Source organism: Chamaea fasciata, unplaced genomic scaffold, assembly GCF_029207755.1.
Source record: "Chamaea fasciata isolate MVZ Bird 193981 ecotype frontalis unplaced genomic scaffold, bChaFas1.0.hap1 SCAF_20, whole genome shotgun sequence".
In the NCBI taxonomy this organism is placed as follows: Eukaryota; Metazoa; Chordata; class Aves; order Passeriformes; family Sylviidae; genus Chamaea; species Chamaea fasciata.
This window is the reverse complement of record NW_027094105.1, coordinates 2,249,798-2,273,143: the sequence shown is the minus strand read 5'-3', so window position 1 is coordinate 2,273,143 and position 23,346 is coordinate 2,249,798. Positions and strand designations below refer to the sequence as shown.

The 23,346-nt window shown below is 52.1% G+C and overlaps 1 protein-coding gene across 1 annotated transcript in view; it reads right to left on the bottom strand.

Annotated features, from left to right (window-relative positions):
• CACNA1B (calcium voltage-gated channel subunit alpha1 B) overlaps nt 1-23,346 on the bottom strand; it is a 298,701-nt gene that overhangs the window by 165,307 nt on the left and 110,048 nt on the right. The window contains exon 6 of the mRNA XM_066201321.1: nt 19,167-19,354. Coding sequence (XP_066057418.1) covers nt 19,167-19,354 — 188 coding nt within the window. The remainder of the gene's footprint in view (nt 1-19,166; nt 19,355-23,346) is intronic.

Below are 23,346 nucleotides of genomic sequence, written 5' to 3'. Positions count from 1 at the left end.
TCACTGCTGCCAAACGATCGTTTGTCATTTATTTCTCCCCTTGAACCCAAACTTGGCGACAGATCCACAATTCCATGCCACGATCAAAGCCCTTAAAAACGAGATGCATTGAAATACAACCAATTTACCACCGTCCCCTGAGTGTTTGCTGGATTCCCTCCTGCTCAGGGCAGGGCAGGGCCTGCCTCTGTCTGCTCTGCCTCGCTCACGAGGATCCAGGACAGATTCCACTTTGCATACGGTGACAAACACCAGGCCAAAGTGGTGACAAACTGCTCCTCCTGGAAAAGCAGAGCCCTCTTGGATGTGCAGCACCTTGTCCAGTGCTCCCAAGAGAGCTGAAACCCAAGCACAGAGTACAGCCCCGGCTCTACCACAGGGAGATGCTTTAATGGCTCCAAATCTGTTTGCTGCCAGGAAAACCAAACTGCTTCCCCCAGGGAAAGCCCCCAGAGCCCCACAGGCAGCTCTGTCTGCCCTGAGCCCTTCGTCCACAGAGCCACCGAGCTCCAGGCTCACTCACCAAGCAGGAGGAGCCAAGAGATCAAATCAAGTTTTATGTTCCTACAACATTTCACTGCTGTAACGTCTGGCCCTCTGTCAGTGCCACTTGTGCCCACAGAGATGTAACAGGAGGGCAAGAGAAACAAAATACTCAACACAGAGTGCCAGAATTGCATCCAGAAATGCAGGGGGGGCTCACAGGGGGCTCTCATACTGAACCTGCTGGTTAAAAACAGCCATGGGGCTCTTCGCCCCTGAGCCGTGCCCACACCTGGCCCCAGGAGTGCCCTGGGCACGGGAAGATCCACATCCCCTAATTGTGACAGCACAAGGCTCCCACAGCTGCACAAAGGCAAACTGAGGCACCTGAGGGGCACTTTGAGGGTCACAGTGATCTCCACCTCAAACACCCAAAGCCCACACAAACTCTCCAGTGCTCTCCCTAAAAGGTCTGGGCCCTGCTCAGCCCCCAGCTGCTCCCACCCCTGCCCTGGCACTTGTAGCAGGATGTACCCAGCATGCTGAAATACCCAAATACCCAATTCCTGAATCCCCCAAAGCATCTCTCTGGCCTGTTTCAGCTGACTCTGCCCCATCAGCCACCCTGGAGCTGCTGTCCCTGCTCACAGCTGGGTGTCACAGGACAACCTTTCTCTGTTCACTCCTTATTGATGTCTTTTGGGGCTACCTAAAAACAGAGGCCAGACAAAATTAAGGGAATAGAAAGCAGGTGTATTTATGGAAAGGCCCTCAGGTACATTTAGGGCAGATGAAGCCCCCAGGGGCTACACCCCCAATGCATGACAGGTCACAAGTTTTCACATTTTTATAAGTTTGGTCCATTTGCACATTGGGGGTTCAACTTCCAGTTACAGCTCCAGGTAATGAAGTCATTTACCCCAAGTTTGCTGCCCCCAACTCACTTTAGTTTCCATCTCTCAGGGCCTGAGGCAGTGAGGTGTCCTTGATCCCCAGGCCTGGAGAGGAATTGTTGTGTCTGCCCAAAATGGGGAAGCAGCAGCTCACACTGTGTGGGGGGTTTGGAGTTCTACACTAAAGAACTGCAGGGTTACAAATATATGAAAGATATAAAAGCTAAAATCCTGAGGGATCACAGGGGCTGGCTTTGAGCACCCAGGGGCTCTCTCCTCCCTCCGTGCTGGTGTCCCCAGGCAGTGACAGCCCGGCCACCTCTGGAGGCGCAGGGATCTGTGGGGGGATACTGGCAGCTGGAGCAGGCTCAGAAGCCAAAGGCTGCTGTCCTGCAGGGGGATTGCTGCCACAGCACAGCACGCTCCCCACCAGCAGCCCTTCTGTGGCTTGTCCAGGGGCAGAGCCAGGCCAGGGTTAATCCTCTCTGTGTCTCAGGCACCCAGGGCTGCTCAGGCACCGCTCCCCATGTTAACAAGGTGGCAGCTGTGTCTGCTGATTAATTCATCCCAAGATATGTTTTGAAACCATCGACTTGAAAGCAGCCAACTGCTGTTTGCGCTGTGCTGCAGAGCCCAGAATCGCCTCTGTACCACCTTTCATCTCCTTTCCTGCAGCCCTGGCCATCGCCCACCTTCCCAGGGCATGCAGGGCTGCTCCAAGGGGAGTTCCCTCATCCCTGCAGGTGTCCGAGGCCAGCGTGGAGCACCCTGGGCTGATGGGAGGTGTCCCTGCCCACGGTGGAGGTGGATTGAGCTGACCTTCCAGCCAAACCAGTCTGGGATTCCCATGGTGGAGTTTGTTGTTGCTGCAGGACCAGCAGCAGCTCTGCTCCAGCCCCATCCCATGGCCAGGAAACGGCCAAGGACGCCTGGCCTGCTGCAGCATCCTCCTCCCGGCCCATCCCCATCCCTTCACTGCCCCCCCAGGGTCTCGGCCTGCTTTTGGCTCCTTCTGCCCATCCCCAGGGAGCCTCAGGGCTCAGCAGACCATCCCCAGATCCCACTGCTGACTCGATCAGAGGGAGCAGGAGCTGCTCTGGGGGGGAAGGAACCTCACATAAAATAACTTCTAATGTGAAATACAAACAATTAAGGAGCTGCCACATAAATATTTCCTGAGTGGGGGGTCAATAAGGGGATTTAATTGGGCAGATACAGCCAAACACCACAGAGCATTTGCTTTCACCGTGGTTTTAATCAAAATACAAAATACAGCTCACCTAGATTTCCTCATTGAATCTAATCAATGGCACAGCCTGACTTATTCAGGGCAATTAAAGGGTAATATTCCCTTAGTTAAGTGCTTTTGCATTGAGAACTCTCAGCTGCCTCAGAGAGACGAACTCTCTTTACCCTCCGTCTTGATTTTTCACAACTCTCTTCCTCACCATTTCTGATAATTAGCAAAGCTATTTACGGGTGATTTATTTCTGTCTGCTCCTATTCTTACACTTAAAGGAACCCAGAAATTACTAAGAATAAAATCAAAAATATTACAAGCATGTACAAGAGCACATGGAATCTGCCTTACGATGAAAACATGAGAAAAAAGCTTTTTTTTTTTTTTTTTTAAGGCTTTCATCTTTTAAACCCTCTGTAGCCTTTCTGACCCGGAAACACCACGGAGCCCTGCACTGAGGAGGTCTCTGCTGCAATCCCCAGCCTCCCAGGAGGTGAAATTGGGTCACAGCCAGGTGAGAGGTGAGCTGCTCCCATATCCCCCAGAGCAGTGGGAGAAATCCCATTTGCCAAGGGCTGACCCTGCGTGCTGCTCCCCACAGAGCACCAGGATCTGCAGGAAGCCTTTCCCTGCTCTCCCCATCCCAGTCTGAGTGCGGTCTTGGCTCGAATCCAGCCCAGTTTCTCTGGTTCCTGACTCTCAGATGTTCCAGCCCATTAAGGGAGCATCTGGTGCTGGGCTCTGCAGGGCCTCGCTGCCTGCTGACCCTCCAGAGCCAAACTCGGCTGGCACAGGAACATCCCCAGGGATGCTCCAGGGCTGTGCCACCCATGGGAGGGCCACGGCAGAGCTTTGTGGGAAGGATAAAACTGAAATGGGCTGGATGAAATCAGTGGTGGCTCCAAATCGTGCTCTGAGTCCAGCAGGATGGGGTTGGGTTGGGGTTCAGAGCTCCCCCCACCTGGGGTCAGTGGGGCCAGCTGGGTCACAGTGATGCCTGAAGTTTGATCTTTCATGTATTTCAGGTTCTGTGCTGCCCAGGGGTGCAGCTCTGAGCTCACAGTCAGTGTCACTCAGCTCTGCACACAGCAGGGACACAAAACAAATCCTTTTCCTGCTGCACACCAAGGACAACTTTCAGCCCAAAGGCACAAACAAGGGTGGGCTGGAGGGAGGAACAAGGATGGGACCTCACAGCCTGGAGCTGGAATTGGACAATTAAACCCCAAAATGCAAATGGACCAAAATTTGTAAAAATGTGAGACCTCCTGACCATTTGTCCATTTTGGGTCCACCTTGGGTGTAGCCCTGGCCAGGCTCTTGTACTGTCCAAGGTGGATCCTGGAGGCCTTTCAATAAATCTCGACTTTATACTCCAGCTCTGTCCAGTCTCTGTTCCAGGTCAGCCTTCCCAAGGCATCAAGAGCAGGCACCATTTTAATGTTTCCATTAAAGTGGAAGAGCCCCCAGTGAGCTGCAGGGGCCTGGGAGCCAAGCTCAAACACCACTTCTCAGGATTTTACCTGCTTTGTGCCTTCTGTGAGGAAAACCCCTCAGCTGGAGGTTCCCATGGCTGGAAGTGGGATAGGCAGGATTTCAGGAACCTCTGAACTGCATGCAAGGCCCAGGCAGCAATTTGAGACTGGAGACACAGCCTAAAGCTGCTCCAGGGGAAGTTTAGGCTGGGAATTAGGAAAGAATTCCTCACTGCAAGAGGGATTGAGCACTGGAATGGAGTCACTGTCCCTGGAGGTGTTTAAAAGCGACTGGATGTGACACTCAGGGCCGTGGTTTAGTCGACAAAGTGCTGTTAGGTCATAGATTGAGATCATCAAGTCCAAAGGTCTTTTCCAACCCAATTGTGGGATTCTGTGATCTGATCTCCTCCCGGAGCACATAGTCACTGTGCCTTTGTGGGGGGGTTGGACCCCAGGAAAGATGCCATGGCAGAGGAAGCGTTTCCTGGGAGCTCTTTGGGATGGGCTCAGCAGCTGTAGGCAAAGCCCTCAGAGGGTCCCCAGTGGCCTCCGCCCTCCCCTGGCACCACAGCCCTGACACAGCCTCAGCTCCAGGGGAGAGAGTTCAACCCCCTGGCACATTTACACTCAAATCCACCCCGAGAAGCTCCTCTCCCTTTGAGGTCTCTGCGTTATTCCGCTCCTCCTTTCCACCTTCACACACACCTAGATCACCTCCCCCTTTCAGAGTCTCATTTTCCACCTTTTATTTCCCGTGACAGGACTCAGAAAGTGCCAGAGAAGAGTGAAGGGAGATACAATTCACTCAAATACACCAATGCAGAGCCGGGCTTTCCCCTGAAAGCATCCAAATGCATAAAATCAACCCAAATACGAGCAGGCTCCGGGTGAAATCCTCAAAGCTGGCAGCATTTTAATTTTGCACAATAGCAGTAGATGTAGGAACACGTTTTAACTGTAGTTGTTGCAAGCAATATTAATGTTAATTCAGCCAAGTTTAAATAGAAGCAAATCCTCCCCTTTGTTTCTCCCCTTCTCCAGAGCTGGGGAGGCTGAAAAAGCAAAACCACTGCTGTTTTATGCCTTGATCCAAAGGCTTATGGCACCAATATATCAATACATAAATATGCTAACAGGGTTTCTTGATAAAAAATTCATTCTTTCCCCAGCTAGCGTGAACTCACTCAGCTGCTTTATTCATGAGCCTGCCTGGCACTGGGAAAGCTCTGCCACTGTCAGAAATAACAGGCTGGCCAAGGGACTCTGCCTCTTTTTGAATGTTTTTATTTTGATTTTGCAGCCTCACCCTCCCTTTCTTTTATTTTTCAGCAGCTGTGGGCTTGAATTACGGATGGAGACTTGGTCCAGCCTGTTCCTGGTGGGGACAGGTGAGGCACATTCAGGGTGAGGAAGGTCAGGCCTCTGGCTGGGCTTCTCGAGAGGAAGTTTTGCCCCAGCAAACCCCTGCCCAGCCCCTCTCTGGGCCCCACGGGGCATTTATCTGGAAGATAAGGAGGATTTAAGGCCAGGTTAGAGGAGGCCTGGAGCACCCTGCTCTGGTGGGAGCTGTCCCTGTCCTCAGCAGGAAGGCTGGAACGAGATGAGCTTTAAGGTCCCCCCCAACCCAAACCATCCTGTGTCCCTCTGAAGATGCATTTGACACATTTTAGCACAAATCTAAAAGCCACAGAGCCCATGAGACCAAGGAATTCCAACAGCTTCACACAACGTGACTCGAGCTGAGACGCTCCAGGGGCAGCCAGTTCATCCAGCAAAACTCCAAATGTTCTGATTCCCACCAGCAGCGCCTCAGTCACCCATCTACAGGTTTCCCTGAGCACACAAGACTTGCATTTTCTGGGAGGAGGCACAAGGAGAGCACAGGAGCTCTTAGGGTTGTGCAGCTGGAGGGGACACCTTGAAAACCAGGCTCTGCAGTAGAGCTTGGAATTCTTATCAAGCACAAATCCTTCATTGCCTGAGAGAACTCCTGTGGGAGTCAAGCTGCACCTGGAGTAAATCCAGTGCTCTCTGGACATGCTTTTCTTACTCTGCAAAGTTTCTGAAGAGCCAAACTGTCGCCAGATGTGCTCTGAAAGTCACGAGGAGGGAGAAACAGCCCCAGGTATAAATGTATAAACACAGACACGGCTTTAGAGCCCTGCTCACTTTGGCTGCTCGGGGACACACGGGATTTACAGACAAGGATGCATTCAGGCCCACACGGAGCTTTGCTGGTCTAGTGAGTAGATGCAAAATAAACTTTTCCTGCCACTGGGTCAGCAGGGCAGAGCCAGTCACACAGAGCGATTCCCAGGGCACCACAGCAATCCAATACTCCAGCAATTGCTGGCCGTGAGCAGAGGAAATTGAGGGGCAAGGCCCAAAATCACTGCAAATAACAACAGCCCAAAGGGTAATGCACAGGCTTCCTCATCATCCTGACACAGACCCAGACTCTTCCCGATTTTCCCTCTAAACATCGCCAGCAAAGATTCCCAAGAAGCTTCCAGTAGCAGGAAATTGGTTGAATGAATTAAAGCCCTGATTCCATTGTATAAAATCATAACCAAGGGCTGTAACACACCTGCATTCTCCAGCAGAGGATGGGGAATGAGCAGAGCATCGATTTATTTTGGTTAGGCCACCTTCTCCTTCTTGTCTTCTAATGAGACACCTCCAGCAGTTCAGCTCTGCCTTAATTATGAGCAAAAAACATCCTTGTAGAAAAAATCCACGGCTCAGGAGCTGGAGCTGCGAGCTCAGTCCCACAGAACTGAGAGCACAGCAAAGCCCCCAGGCCCAACAGCCCTTTGTCAATGCAATCCCTACTCAGAACAAGATTCCAAAGGTCTTTCATCCCTCCTATTTCCCTGCTTCAGACAAAACAGAACAAAAAAAAAAACATTTGGGCATGAACCTCTGGGCTCCATCTGAAGATGTTTCACAAGGTTTTGTGAAGACATTTTAAATAAAAAGGACTCTCTGCTATAGGAAAAGAAAAAAGGTTTTTCCCAACCACAAGCCTTGCCAAGTTGTTCCAAATTTGAATGAAAACTGCCTGTGAAATTCCAAATTGAAGTGTGAAAATATTTACTACAGTGTGTGTTCATTAAGCCTGTAAAAAATGATGAGAGCAGCTCAAAGCTGCTCCTGTCTGGATTCCAGCAGGAGGAGACAGCCTGGGAACAGGGATGAGCAGCAAAGGTTTTGTCACAGCCCAGTTAATAAACAAACCACCCCCAGCAGGGGCAGGGACACCCAGGGGATTTTTGGGATGAGCTGCTTCCCACAGTTTCTGGGTATCTTCCTCCCCTGCGAGGGATTTGCTGGATTTTAGAATCATAGAATATTTTGGGTTGGAAGGGACCTTAAAACCCATCTCATCCCTCCCCCTGCCATGGGCAGGGGCACCTTCCACCATCCCAGGTGGCTCCAAGCCCCATCCACAGCCTGGCCTTGGGCACTGCCAGGGATGGGGTGTGAAAACACAAGAAAAAATAAAAGTGCTGCTGTAATTGAAAAATGGGTCAAAATTTTCCTATTAAAGGCTCTGTCATGTCAGGAAGTTTATCTTTTGGAAGAAAAACAACAGATTGCCTGAGAGGTGGTGGCTGCCCCATCCCTGGCAGTGTCCAAGGCCAGGCTGGACAGGGCTTGGAGCAGCCTGGGCTGGTGGAAGGTGTCCCTGCCCATGGCACTGGGTGAGCTTTAAGCTCCCTTCCAGCCCAAACCATTCCAGGATTCCATGACGAGAATCTGGGAGGCCGGGATGTCACCAGTGGCAGACAGAGAACGATGGCACCTTCTGCCCCTGAGCAGCTTCAGCTCACAGCTGCTGGTTCCTCCCTCGTGGAGCCCAACAGACCCACCACAGGTGACCTCTGCCCCACCACACTGTCCTCCCTCGTCCCTGCTGGTGACACAGCCCAGCCCCAGCCCTGCCAATGCCACCCAGCACCCCCTGAGCTGCCCTGCACCCACATGCAGCATCCAGCTCACCCCACAGCACCAGCACTGTCCCATCCCAGCTTCCCTGTCCACCCCTGCACCTGGAGCACCAGGTCTGGTGAGTAAAGAGCAAAAACCTTCTCCCAGAGCCCCCACAGCCTCTTCTGCTGCAGCGTGGACTTGGGGCTGCTGTGAGAACTGCAAAAATCCAGTGAAACCTCCACTTCTGGTTTTCTCAGAGCCGTCCTGTCCCTGCAGCCCCTGGTGCAGCAGGGATGGCAGAGCACTGGCACATTCTGACAGCACCCAGCTGCCTCTTTCATCCTGGGCAGGGAAGCAGTTGTCAGGCACGTTCAGAGCTGTTTGTACCCTCGCTGCTTTCATGCTGTTGAGCTGCAAGAGGGTTTCTTCAGCTGGAGGTTTTGTTTTTTTTTTTTCCCTTGGCAAACCCCCGTGATTACGCTGCTGTTTGGAGAGGTCTCATTGCTTTTCAGAGAGCAATTGCTGCCTTGGAGAGACTCGTGAAGTTTGTCTGATTTATGTCACTCTCCTGCTGTAGATCTGAAATGTCTCCTATTAAACCTGGAGGTGGCCACCCCACAGTCATTTTGAATAAATCTTCCCCGAGACATTAAATAAACCCCAGAAGGTTCAGGGAGGTGCTTCAGCTCCTGCTCAGCTTCACACATTTGCTCAGGAGCTGTTCTGAGCTGGGAATTTGCTGGAGCAGGGCTGAGATGTCTCAATCCTCCCAGGCTTGGAGGGAATGCCCACGTGGGCACGGGGTCAGGCAGGCTGTGCTCCCAGATGGAGACCCAGGCACAGACGTGCAGCACTCTTGCCATTTAAATATCCCAAAGTCATTTTAGCCTTAAGCTTGCTCCACATATTTCCTATCCCAGCATCTTTGGGTTTCTGCAAACCTTCCAGAGAAGGATTTCTGGAATCTTTCAGATCCTGCATCCCATACAAGAGCTGGGAATTCAGCCCTTTGGCAAACAGGCCCTGCAGCCCTCTGGGATCCAGAAGGAAAGCAGGAATAATGGGTATCAGAACCGGGGCTGCTGTAGGATTCCTGTACTGACAGCTCACACAGGATCCATCAGCTGTGCAGATTCCTCCTTTCACCACGTGCTTTCCTCTCCCAGAACCTTGTGCTGCTCGTTCAGTGCTCCACGAGGGATTTTTCCTACAAATCCAGGGATGCTCACACCAATTTATTACACTCCTGGACTGCCTACACACAACCAGATCTCATTAGTAGCAAGTTTGTTACTCCAAAGCCGGGAGTGAGGCTTCTCCCCGGGGAAAAGGGAGTTGAGAAATCCACTCCATCTGCTGCTCAGGAGAGTTTGGACACAGAGCTCCAGGGAGGGGTTTAAGGCACGGAGAAATTTGGATATTTTTACACACATGGGTGGTGGGTGAGTCTGTTTACACAAGAATTTCTGAAATTTGAGGTGCTGAGATGTCTGTCACACACCGGTGATCAGATAAGTGAATAAAGTTTGACCTAAAAGACTGATTTTTCCATTATAATAATAAATCTGATACTCAAGAAAAACCACAGGTTGTAACAACATAATGGGATGGAGGAAGCTTAAATCCAGCAGGAAACATGGATGAAATCCACATCTCAGCTGGCAAAAAGTCGGTGTGCCAACAGCAGGGGTGTAGGCAGTCGTGGGGGACACACACGCTCTCTCTGTTGGTTTCACACATCCAGAAATCCCATTGTGGTTTTGTGCTCAAGTCAGGAGTTTGGCTGAGCTGGTTTGGGGTTTTGGTGCAGGGGTTTAGTCAGCCCTAAGTGTGTCCCTGCCTTTTAGTGCCACATCTACAAAAGCACCATCCCCAGGAGAGGTTTTTCCCTTCCTCCCCCCCAGCCTTTCCCTCTCAAACCAACCCTGCACTGCCAGGCTTGGCTGCCTGCTCCAACCTCTGCCAGCACTGCCCTACTTTCCTGCAGATGATTGGTGATACTGAGCCACGAAATCAACAAGATCAACATTAACCCCACAGCTCCAGGCTGGGAATTATCATTTATGTGCACGCTGAAGGTGGCTGGTTCTTATTAGGAGATCCAAATCACCCTAACTTGATAGCGAGTGCAATTGAGCACTAACAGCATTAGGAGATTTCTCTCTTCTTTATGAAGCTGCGGGGAGAAAGAGACAGCACAATAACAGCGTGGCACAGCTCAGGAGCTCAGCCCCCATCTCCATCACGGGTGCACCACACCAGCGTGTGACACGTGCCCTGCTGGCTTTGTCCCCAGCACGTCCCTGGGCACCCCCAGGAGCAAATGCACAGTGACAGGAGAAGTTCAGCACTGCTGAGCATCAAGTCCCAAGAGTAAACCCTCCATGGGTCAGGGCTGGGGGGGATTTCACACGAAATCTGTGGCCCAGCTGTGAGGCAGATGCTGTGAGCTCTTGGCTCTGAGATGCTCTAAAAAGCTGAGAGATCAGAACAGGCTGCAGACAAAGCCATGGTGACATTTCTGCACACACCTGTGGGCATTGTGTGTTTCAGCATTCATTTTTCATCTGCTGGCTCCTCCCTTCCCACGTGTGCTCCGTTTTTGGATTCCCCCAGAGGGTGCTGGGCACTGCCCAGGCTCCCCAGGGAATGGGCACGGCCCCGAGGCTGCCAGAGCTCCAGGAGCCTTTGGAAAACACTCCCAAGGATGCCCAGGGGGGATTGTTGGGGTGTCTGTGCAGTCCTGGCCCCGATGCTCCTGATGATCCTTTCAGCTGTGATTCCCTGATCTCCACCTCTTCAGACCCAGCTAATCCTGAGCTGTGTCCCAGGGGAAGCAGAGCACCCTCGTTCTCAGGTTGCTCTGGGGCAGCTCCTAATGCCAATCCTGGCACAGCCCCTGCTCTGTTTGCCAGCCCTGGATTCTGACACCCCACATTCACCTGGAGCAAAGCTTGGTCCTTGGACACGACAGGGAATGCAGTGGTAACAAAGGAACCACGGCAGAAACGTGCTGGGGGATTTAGAGTGGCAAAGCAAAGCCACTCCTTGTGCTCGTTTCCCCTGTTAATGTAAGGAAAACCCTTCAGCAGCTTTTCCTTTTGCTGCCTGCTCACACTTCTGCTGGTTAAACAACTTTGCTTCTCAATATTTATTCACAAGGAGAGCAGATCGTGCACAGAGAGTGATCACAGGAGACTGAACCCACCCTAAACCTCCTCACACCCCTGCTGCCAGCCCCAGGGCACACAGACACCAGGACACACTGACACTGCTGCCAGCCCCAGGACACACTGACACCAGGACACACAGACACCAGTGCTGCCAGCCCCAGGACACACTGACACTGCTGCCAGCCCAGGACACACTGACATGACTGCAAACACAACATTGCTTCTCACTCCTCTCAATATTTAGCAATTGTGGGTCTGTGATTTAGTGGATTGGCTTCAGGTCATTTCTGAGAGAGAGCAGAGCAACTGCTCAGCAGTGCTACGAGGAGAGAGGAGCAATTCCAGTGCCTCCAGTGGCACACAGCAATTCCAGTGGCACCTGCAGGGTCCCACAGGCTCTGCTGGAGCACCACCAAACCACCTGGGACAGTCCCCATGAGCAAAGCCAAGTGCAAATCCCCCAGGAAACCACAGTCTGAGCCAAGGGCCAGCAAAAAGAGACTCAAGTCATCCTTCAGCCTTAACTGGCAGGTTTCAGAGGTGCCTGAAGTGTGGGGGATCTTGAGCCTTGAGGAATCTCATGAGCAGCCAGGGAGCAAAGAGGGACCTTCATCCAAGTCAGAGAGGAGGGGATCTGCTTTGTGTTATTTATTTCCCGTCTGTTTTCTGCAGCACGTTCAGACTGCAGCCTCACCCCACCTCCCTGGGGGCTCTGCTCAGGAAATCACCTCCTGGTGCTGCTCACATCCAGACTGCTCCTGAGGAACAGCACCTTGCGTCCCCCAGCTCATACTTGTGGACACCAAGAATCACAGGTTTGATGGTCATAATTAACCTTTCACTGGCACAGGGTGCCCAGAGCAGCTGTGGCTGCCCCTGGATCCCTGGCAGTGTCCCAGGCCAGGCTGGACAGGGCTTGGAGCAGCCTGGGACAGTGGGAGGTGTCCCTGCCCATGGTTGAGGTGGAATGAGGTGAGTTTTAAGGTCCCTTCGAACCCAACAATCCCCTGATTCTATGAAACGCCCCAAAAAGACTCTCCAAGCTGGGACAACAGAGTCTCTTCTACCCTGACAGCCCCAACACCATCCCACCCACAAAACCATCTCTGGGTTGGGCTGGAAATGGAACAATCACATCCCAGCCTTCCATTTCTGTCTCTCTTTAGGAATAAAGAAATTCAAAGACACAAAAAGGAATGAAAAATAGTGAGTGAATCATAATCTATTTTAATTCAGGGAGGGTAAAGTTCTAGTTGGGATCCAATTTAAGGTAGATTTTCATCTTGTTTGAACTGTTCATCCCTACTCACAAGCATATTGGGTGAGGCCCAGTCCACAGTCTTGGAGGACCCACTGGACAGTAATATTTGTCAGTAGGAAACAGAGGAAACATGAAAATCTCTTGCCATTAAGATCAAAAGCAAGCGAGGGTGCACTTTGACATTTCTCCTCTCCTGCAAGGAGCCCCTGTCCTGCAAAGCAAATTCCAGCGTGGAGCTTTGAACTCCTGGAGAGGAAAGATGAAAGGTGAAAGCCCAGCTCACTGAAGGTCTCCGGCAGCTCCAGGTGGAGCAGGTTTCACCCATCACTTCCTGGGACCACAAACACAATTCTCAATCCCTTGGAAGCTCCCGGTGCACACCAGAGGCACGACTGCTCCTCACAGAGGGAACAGAGCAGAGCAAACCCTGCTGGCCCTGAAAGACAGCAGGGAGCCCCAGCCCCTTCCCAATCCTCTGAGGATCCCAGGGAAAGCCCTGAGCTCCAGACTCCTCACTGCCAGCTCCACAGCAGCTCCCTGAGGAAGGCTCCCAGCTGGCTCTTCCTGTTTGTAAGGAATGCTTAGACTCAGCCTAGCAAAAGAATTCTTTTAACTGAGCAATTCAATTGAAAGGAATTCAATTCAAATTCAGGCATAAAAGTTTTCAGGCTTTTCTCACTTTGCAAAAAAAAAAAAAAAAAAGGGGGGGGGGGGAGCTTCCCATGGCAACCAGTGGAGGGTTTGATGGTGGACAATCAGGTCCTTGCCTGGGAAAAACTGGGAATTACTGCCCAGAAAAGGAAACCAGAGCTGTACTATTGCCTCTTTCCAAGGTTTCCCACCTCCACAGAGCCCATATTAGCACGAGATGAATCACTGTCATTCACAAACACCAAGCACGTAAACAAGGGGATCTAAAATGATCCAGAAATGATCTTAATTTGAAAACTGGATCTGGAGGGAAAGCAGGGCTCAGGAGGACTCAGATCCCAGGGCACCACAGCCTCTCTTGCTGGGCAATGACATGGTTTCCTCCCAGCCCAGCACAAGGGTTTCTTCACCCAGACTCTGCCCTTGGAGTCCATCCCTGGAAATATTCTCCCTCAGCAGCAGCCGCATCCCCCAGCTCCAGCAGCCCCTGGTTACTGTCAGATCATGACAACAAATTCAGCCACACTCGGCATATCCAGACACTCCATGGGGACAACGAATAAATTCACATAACAGGCCCCAGAGCTGCTCCAAGCACTCCAGGCATGAGCTAAGTGGGTCCTTGGTGTCCCAACCTCAGCAGCAACCCGTGGTGTCCCGTGTCCCCCAAGGCCAGTGGGATGCTCCAGGTGAACACCACAAGCTCCAAGGGCCACCCTGAGCCAGAGAGCCCAGAGCAGGGACTGCCCCAGCTCCAGAACAGCTGCATCAACCCAACAAATGCTGAATCCACCCTGCAGAGAGACACAGCTCCTGCCACCGGCCCAGCCTGGCACTGGGCTGGTCCTAACCTGGCACTGGGCTGGGCCCAGCTGCACTAAGTCAGGTCTAGGGCATGTGGCCTCTGGGCAGGATTCCCCCCCATAGCCAGCTGCTGCTGTAGCAGATTGTTCCCTAATTTTGTGGTCCAGGAAATGCTCTGTCCATGCATGAGGGGTCTCTGGCCTGTCTGCACTGGGTTGTGAACAGCTGGTCACAGCTCAGGGCTCCCATCCTGAGGAAAACAGGTGGATTCCTCTATTTCAATACATTCCCAGATGATGCTGAAGCTTGGAATTAGCAGGAGATGCTCCATTTTCTGGAAAAGGAGCTCTTCCATCACCAAATTTCCTAAATCACCTGTTGCTCTCTGGGCACTTTTGAGCACAAACAACCACAGCAGAGACAAACCTGCAGCTCCCAGAAGAGCCTGGCTGCAGTCGTTGTTCCAATGCCTTTGTGCTGCTGAGGAAGGAAGGTCTTTTCCCCCAGCTCATAATTGACGAATTTCACCCTACTGATGATTCAGCCTCCTTGCTTCAAGCATAAATCACCTCCCAGATAAAGCCTTGCTAGAAAGCTTTCATGGGCCCCAATTAAAAGGAAGACTCTCTGGAAGTATAAACAGTGGATCAGCAAGGAAAAAACGGGCTGAGATTTGTGAACTTGCTTTCTCCTTGCTCTCCTAATTCCTCAATTTATCACAGGACAAGGAGTGAATATTTACAAGGTAGATTTCCAACTGCAAAGGCTGTGCTGAAGCCTTTGATGCTGTGAGTTTCTAAATCTGTAGGAAAGCTGGATCTGGACCACCTATAAAGTCACGTCAAGCCTTTAGGAATGACTGAATAATCCTTCACAACAAACCCCTCCAAGCCTGAGCCAAGCCATCAAACCCCAAACCTTTTTCCTGAGCACCATTGACACCAAACTCCTCCTTTGCCTGGTGACACCAAACCCCTCAGTCTGCCTGGTGACACCAAACCCCTCAGTCTGCCTGTGACACCAAACCCCTCAGTCTGCCTGGGACACCAAACCCCTCAGTCTGCCTGGGACACCAAACCCCTCAGTCTGCCTGGGACACCAAACTCCTCAGTCTGCCTGTGACACCAAACTCCTCAGTCTGCCTGATGCCACCACAGACCAATTTTCCAGCCACCAATCTGCTCTCAGGACAGAGCAAAGCCTCCCAGATTCCAATTAATGCTGAACTGATGAAGCAAATCCCGCCCAGTGACCGATCCACACTAGAACGGCCCCAGCCACAACCAGCAGGAGGAGAGGAGTGATGACAAAGCCCTGTGGATGCAGGACGATCAATCCAGCAGCAGGAAATGAACGGGGCCATGACGGGGGAAGCTGTATCCTCAGCCCTGCCCTCAGGGGTCTCAGCCCAGACTGCCTGGCTGCAGAGGGGTCCCAGCAGGCACCTCTAGCGAGGGAGGGGTTTGTACAAGCAGGGGGACAAATCTGCCCCAGCCAGAGGCAGCCTGGGGTGGTGGCACGGCGTAAACCCCAAAGTTCACAGCTTCTGCCTGCGGGACGATGGCACAGTTTAGAAGTTCATAGGAGGTGTAAGGCCACTGAAATGTTAATTGTATCAGCGGCACACACGGGGAGGGGTGAAGGGAGGGCTCGGCTAAGCCTGAGGATTAGCAGCTTTTATAGAATCACAGATTTGGGTTGGAAGGGACCTTAAAGATCATCTTATTCCACCATTATCATCTTATTAATCTTGCTCCATGGGCAGGGACACCTCCCACTGTCCCAGGCTGCTCCAAGCCCTATCCAGGTTGGCCTTGGACACTTCCAGGGATCCAGGGGCAGCCACGGCTTCTCTGGGCACCCTGTGCCAGGGCCTGCCCACCCTCCCAGGGAACAATTCCTGCCCAATGTCCCATCCACCCCGGCCTCTGGCAGTGGGAAGCCATTCCCTGTGTCCTGTCCCTCCATCCCTTGTCCCCAGTCCCTCCCCAGCTCTCCTGGAGCCTCTTTAGGCCGTGGCAGGGACTCTGAGCTCTCCACACAACCTCTTCTGTGTCTTCTGTGTCCACAGGCTCTATCCCTATTTCATGGCCTCCTCTGGACTTGCTCCCACAGTTCCCTGTCCTCGTTATGTTGGGGGCAGCGGAGCTGTGTGTTTTTCCCTGCTTTCATGAGTTAGCAGGAGAAAAAGCTCTAGCCTTTTTTCTTACTAATGCTTAATCACAGTTTACACAGACCACATCTCGCCTCCCATGGCCCCACAGCCTTTTGCAAATCTTAATTAAGCAAAAGATTAAAAGTAGGTCCACAGCTCAGCTCTGATGAGTATCCTGCATCAGGGGAATGCTGCTCTCCTTGAGGAGTCCAGAGCCTGGGGCTGACAGGGAAACTTCTCCTGATAAAATTTTCCTGACAAAAAAACCCAAACATTTTCCTCAGCAGTGGAGAACTGGGTGGTGAGTGAGAGCTCCCTGAACAAGGAATAACCTCTGACACTGCCCCTTTGTCTCAGATTGTGTTCACTTACTGTTCCAGCTCTGGATTCAAGGGGAAACATCTTCCAGATTCCCCCAGTGTGGGTGCAGCAGGGATCAGGCTGGTTCCAGCAGCATCCCCGGGCAGTTTCTGACCGGCCTGGAGCTGCATGGATGGATTCCAGCTACAGCAGGGTGGCCAGGATGAGGGAGCTGATTCCCCCCCCTCTCTCCTGTCCCTGTGGGACCCTGTTTGGGGTGTTGTGTCCAGGTCTGGGGTCCTCAACATCAGGAGGACGTGGAGCTGCTGGAGTGAGTTCAGAGCAGACCACAGAGATGCTGCCAGGGCTGGAGCCAGGCTGGGAGAGCTGGGGGGGCTCACCTGGAGAGGAAAAGCTCCAGGGAAAGCTCAGAGCCCCTGCCAGGGCCTAAAGGAACTTCTGAGAAGGAGGGAGAGGGACTTTTTATATGGGCAGAGTGATAGAACAAGGGGCAATGATTTCAAACTGAAAGAGAGCAGAGTTAGGTGGGATAATGGGGAGAAATTTTTCCCTGGGAGGGTGGGCAGGCCCTGGCACAGGGTGCCCAGAGCAGCTGTGGCTGCCCCTGGATCCCTGGCAGTGTCCAGGGCCAGGTTGGACAGGACTTGGAGCAGCCTGGGACAGTGGAGGTGTCCCTGCCCATGGCAGGGGCTGGAATGGGATTATCCCTTCCAACCCAGACCATTCCATAATTCTGTGACTTCGCTGCTGTTACAGCGCACAGCCTGACAATGCATCCACACACACCCCACGGAGGATTTTCCGTCACTGCTGCAGCACAATCTGGGCTTTTGTCTCCTTTTTCAATTTGCTGAACTTGGAGTAGGCACAGGAGGCGCCAAAGCGAAAAAACAAGTGGCCAGAAAACGGCACATGACTGGAGCTGTGAAAAGGCTGAGGGCTGCACAGAGTGGATCTTCTCCACCCACAGCTTCTCTCTGTTTCCAACCTGCGAATGCACAGCCAGGTCCTCAGCAAGCAGAGCAGCACAGGGAGGGGGTGACAGCCCTCGGGGATAAGGGACAGGTGGCAGGGATGGCTCTTGGCATCACTTCCTTCTGCTGAGTGTCCCGTGGCACAGCACAAACCCCTCACCCTCCCCTCAGTGAGAACATCCAGAGCCCCTCAGATCTGCCAGATCCAAGCATCAAACCCTAAACTGGGGTCTCAGACACAACAAATCCAACCCTGCAGCTGCTCCAGGCAACCTGCTCCCAATTAATGGGTATCTGCAATGAAACTACAACGGCCTCAAAGCAACTCCCAAAATCAATATCCCCATAGTAAGCTCGGGGTTTTGCATGTGGTACGAGAGGCAGGTTGGGAGAAGATGATCTCATACACCACATATCGATTAATCAATTCCTGCCAGGATGCTAATGGGCTTTTCTTACAACACTTGGCACCAGGAGGAAGGAGCAGGAATGCTGAATGAGAAGGGGGGAAGCTGGTGGTGTGGTGAAGCTGTAGGGTGAGGGGGCAAATGCAGTGGGAAACGTAGAGATGGTTTTAAGTGGTCAGAGACTGGGAATAAATGGAGGAACTGAGCAACAGAAAAGGGAATAAATCAGATTAATTGGCTCCAAAGGCAGCAGAATTGTACCTGGCAATTCACTGCAGATAATCCTTTGCTGTTGCTACAGAGCCCTCCCAGGAGGGACTGAAAGGGCCCAGCATGGCTCTGGGGTCAGTGATGAACAGAACTGAGCACAGCATCAACCCTCCAGCCAGAGAAATGGGCTGAGGGCACCAGTAATGCCTGACTTAGGGATATTCCCACATAAACTGCACCCTCACATGAGAGCATTGCACTGCCTGCAAGCAGCAGAGGTTGGGGGAAATCATCCTGCTCTTTGTAAGATTGGGAAGAGCAAAACCGCCCAGCCCAGAGGTCGCGCCAGTCATGGTCCTGCCTTGCAGGGGACAGGGAAATTCAGCCCGGTGCATCTTCTCTGCAGCCCACAGGGTCATGCCAGAGGTGAAGGTGGGTGACAGGGCTTTGTAAAACTGGGCTGGACTGACCAAAACCAGCCCTGGGGCTCAGTGTTACAAGTTTGATCAACAAGGGCCACACCCAGCCAGGAGAGGAAACCTCCAGGTACAAAACATTAAGGAGCTGCTGGGTTTGCCACCCAGTTTTGTACAATTTGGATTTTCTGTGGGAACCTGCTCCTACTCACCCACAGGAGCAGCTTGGGGTGACACCAGCTCCTGCACTGCCACCACCCCACTGCCACCACACATCCCACTGCGACACTGTTTTACACCACAGCGACACAGACCCCGAGATTCAGAAGGCTGAAAATGACTCCTTTATTCTTGGGATGTGTCTCCCTTTTATACTTTTTCACACAGACCAATTTGATTGGTGAAACAAATCACCTCTTCAATCACATTGGTCAGACCAGAGGGACATCAAGAACGAGTCCCTCCTAGGGAAAAGGAGTTAATAATAACATTACGGTAACAAGAACATCTCTCCTCTTTACAGAAAATTCCCTGGGAAAAGAATTTCAGAAAACCAAAACAACCTCAGGCACGGAACCAGGGCAGCTGAGCAACTCTGCAGCCTCAAAGCACCACAGATTCAACCAGAAACACACCCTCAGGAAAACGGGAACAATCCTCTGGAAAAGCAGGGGTTCAGGAGGCAAAAAGCACACTGACAGAATGACTGTTTTTGTTCCAGACCCATCGTTTCCCAAGCACACCCCCAGCCCCAGCAGAGCACTCACGTTGTAGAGGATGTCGGTCCAGCCCTCCATGGTGATGCACTGGAACACGGTGAGCACGGCGAAGAGGATGTTGTCAAAGTTGGTGATGCCGTAGTTGGGGCCCTGCCAGTACTCCCTGCACGTGGTCCCGCTCTCACACTGCCTGGCAGGAGGCTCCTCTCCACAGGGAAAATCCCCCACCTCCTCACCTGCAGGGGGGGAAGAGAAGTTACTGACTGGAACCATCCTGAAAAGCTACTGATTGGAACCATCCTGAGAAATTCCTGCTTGTTGGAACCATCCAGAAAATTTCCTTCCTGGAACCATCCTGAAAAGTTCTTGACTGAAACCATCCTGAAAAGTTCCTGATTGCTGGAACCATCCTGAAAAGTTCCTGATTGGAACAATCCTGAAAAGTTCCTGCTTGGAACCATTCTGTATAGTTCCAGATTGAAGCCATCCTGAGAAGTCCCTGCTTGGAAGCATCCCGAAAAGTTCCTGATTGAAACCATCACAAAAAGTTCCGGACTGGAACCATCCTGAGAAGTTCCTGCTTGTTGGAACCATCCTGAAAATTTCCTGACTGAAACCATCCTGGAAAGTTCCTGCTTGGAACCATCCTGAGAAATTTCTGATTGGAATCGTCCTGAAACTTCCTGCTTGGAACCATCCTGCAAAGTTCCTGATTGGAACAATCCTGTATAGTTCCTGATTGGAACAATCCTGAAAATTCCTGATTAGAACCATCCTGAGAAGTTCCTGATTGGAACCATCCTGAGAAATTTCTGACTGAAACCATCCTGAGAAGCTCCTGTCTGGTGCTGCTGCATCTCCTGGCACTGCTGCAAGGATTAAATTCACATTTTGGGTTTCTTTGCACCGCCATGGACATAGAGAAGTCGTTGTGCCCCTGTAATCATTCCCACACTGCTGGGCTGTGAGAGCTGGGTCAGTGCAGGATGGAGCAGAGCCATCCCTGAAGTGCCCAAAATTCAGAGTTTGCCATCTCACGTCGTGGAATTGTTTAGGTTGGAAAAGACCTCAAAGATCATCAAGGGCAGCCATCAACCCAGCACCTCTAAACCATGTCCCCAAGTGCCACATCCACACGTTTTTGAGCAGCTCCAGGGATGGGGACTCCACCCTGGGCAGCCCCTTCCGATGTCTGACGACCCCTTCAGCCAGGAAATTTTCCCCAGTCTCCAGTCTAAACCTCCCCTGGCACAACTTGAGGCCATTTCCTCTTGTCCTGTCACTTGTTACCTGGGAAAAGAGGCTTCCAAACTGCAAATCATTTCTGGCCCATGACAGCTCAGTACATCTGAGAGGCCTGGAAACGGTGTAAGAGCAGCATGGAAAAAACACACACAAAAAAAACCCACCCGAAAACCCAAAATAAAGCAACACCACAAAAAATAAAACCAACAGTGTGGTAAAAGCAGAGCTTTGGGAATCACACACCCTTCAAACACCCTCCAAGTGCTCAATATTTGCTCTATAACATCAAAGGAAAAGGGCACCTTCTGCACTAGTGCCAGTCTGGGGGTGTGGGCTGCCCCAAAACTGCCCAGGTACAGATGTTTGAGCACAGCTGCATGGTGTCGCCCCAAGGCAGCACTGCAAGGACTCCAGCTCCTCCATCAAGCCCACATTTTTGCTCCAAACAGAGGGAAAAGGATCCACGTGGGGTTTCCCTGCTGAATTTCACTGCACACCCAGAGAAGGTCAAGGTGGGTAAATCTGTCAGGGAAGGACCAGCAGGAATGGCCAGGAGGGTGCCCAGCACCTTCCAGGCTCAGCTGGGGAAGTGCTGCAGGTTGGAAAACTCCAGTGCTGGGTTTGCAGGGTAAGCAAACATCCCAAGCAATGTCCCAGTTTAGACAGCTGGGGCTGGGGAAGCATTAAAGGGTTTTTAAAGGGACACGTTATGGTAATGGAGCAGCAAACGGCACGAAATCCAACCCACCAGGGGGAAAAGCAGCAGCAGCGCTAACAAGAATTAGGAATAATCATTCCAGGGAGCAAAGCCTGCAGGAGGAGAGCAAAATTGTCACCGTGGAGCAGGATATAAGTGTGTGTAGATATACGTAAATATATACGGGCCACTTTCCTGTTGACTCAACACCTCGGTGCAGGGCAAACCTCCAGCTCCCAGATGGGTCACCACAGGCTCTCACAAGGGCTTGGTGAGAGAAGAAAATGCCAAAGCTGGCTCCTGCTGACCGTTTGTGAGCGTGCACTGAAAGGGGATCCAGTTTCAGCTCGGTTTGGCCTTTTGGTGCCAGGGGATTCTCTGAAAATGCCGTGCACATCTACCTCAGAGGGGTGGGGGGAATCTTTTCCTTTTTAAAACACAGTGACCAGAACTGGCCCGTACTCCTCATGGCTGAAGAAGACAGAGAAAGGGGGAATCTCAAGGGAGAATGGGAAATAAATGTGCTGTCCTTCTGTCCCAGGGCAGCTTTGGGGCATTTGGGCCGGGTCAGGTGCTTCAAAATAATCCTGTGCCAAGGAGGGTGCAGGGAGAGGGCAACAAGGCTGGAACCTGCACTGCCATTGAGTTTTACCCGTTTTTCATTAAAATAATGACGTTTCCAGCTCAGAACGATCAGGCTGAATTGGAAAGGCCTTGAATCACCCTTTGGCCATGTTTTGGTGCCCAGCACCCCTTTGTGCTGCAGCTCAGCACGGAGCTGCCCAGGCTGCTGGCTCAGCAGAGCAGCACTCGGTGCTGACACCTCTGCTTGGTCCCCTCATGATGGGGTTGGTACCTCTGGCTCCTGATTCCAGGAAAAATCCCAGGGGTTTGCTCACTTTCGGGGTTTGGAACAGAAAGAAGCATGAGCAGCTTTCCCTCCTCCCATTTTCCACCCCCTGCCAGAGGCATCTCTTTCTTTAATGAGTTCACATTTCCACCCTCAGGCCAGCTTGGAGCCCGTGGTCTCTGCCCGGGCTCCTTAATGCACCTCTGTGGAGATGAGGAGCACTTAGGCTTTAAAAAGCTTTGTGGCTTGCTCTGCTGCTCTGCTGCTCTGCTGCTCTGCTGCTCTGCTGCTCTGCTGCTCTGCTGCTCTGCTGCTCTGCTCCCAGGGGATGCAGTGCCAGGAAACCTCACCCCACTCTCCTTTCCAGAAACACCATTTCCCGCCCAGCAGCTGGAGCAGATCCTGAGAACTGACCCCAGCTCAGCTGAGAGCACGGAGTGAGCGGGCACCGGACCTTCCCCTGCCCGCTCAGGGCTTTGGGAGCTGAGGCACAGCTGCTGGAATGCAGCACCAGCAGCAGAGCTCCCGTGGAATTCCAGTCCTGGGAATTCCTGTGGAACACACCCAGGAGCTTCCACATGACACTACCCATGGCACAAACCTGTCCTCGGTCCCCTAATGTGGGAAATGGATCTGTAGGGAATTCCCAAAGCCTGACAGAAAGCTTTGTGCATCTGTGTGCAAACTCTGAGATAAAGTGTGCTGGCTGAGAAATGCCACGGAATGGGACAGACATTGCTGAGAGAGAAATGGAACTGGAAACAGGTTCCAAATGAGGACCTGGAAAACAGGCCAGATATTTTGGAGAAAAAGATGTATTGTAGCAAGACACACGTGGGGTATTTTAATAGATGATTCGTTTAAAAGCATGAGCAGCATTGTGTGGCAAGAGCTGATAGGCCAAAAAACACTTATAATGGATTGTAATTAGGAAATAGTTTGGCTTCTGATTGTGCTGGTGTGAATTGAAACATCTGCACCGTCTCACCCTTCTCATGAGACTGAAAATGGAATAAAAGTCTCTAAAAGGCCTCTCAGAACCCGTTCTCTGGGTCACAGAAAGGGTTTTTCCAGCACCCAAAGCTGGCAGAGAATCTCTTGGTCACCGCTGAGGGCAGAGGTGAGTCTGCAGGGAGCACACAGAGTTCGGGGATGGTGATTGCCTTGCGCACTGAAGGAAATCCCCCCTCAGCAGTGCCAGCCATGAGGGAGAGCCTCGGGCTCTGCCTGCAGCAGCACACAAAGGATGCACAAACATCCCCCGCCTTGTCTGCAGTCCAACAGACCTGAAAATGCTCCTGGAAAGCCCCAACCTGCTCACGATTTCATCCTCCCCACCACCTCAGCACCTCTGCTGCTTTCTCCACACCCAACCTGTCACTGCTGTCCCCCTGTCACCACTGCCACAGCCCCTCGCAGGGGCCACACCACCCAAA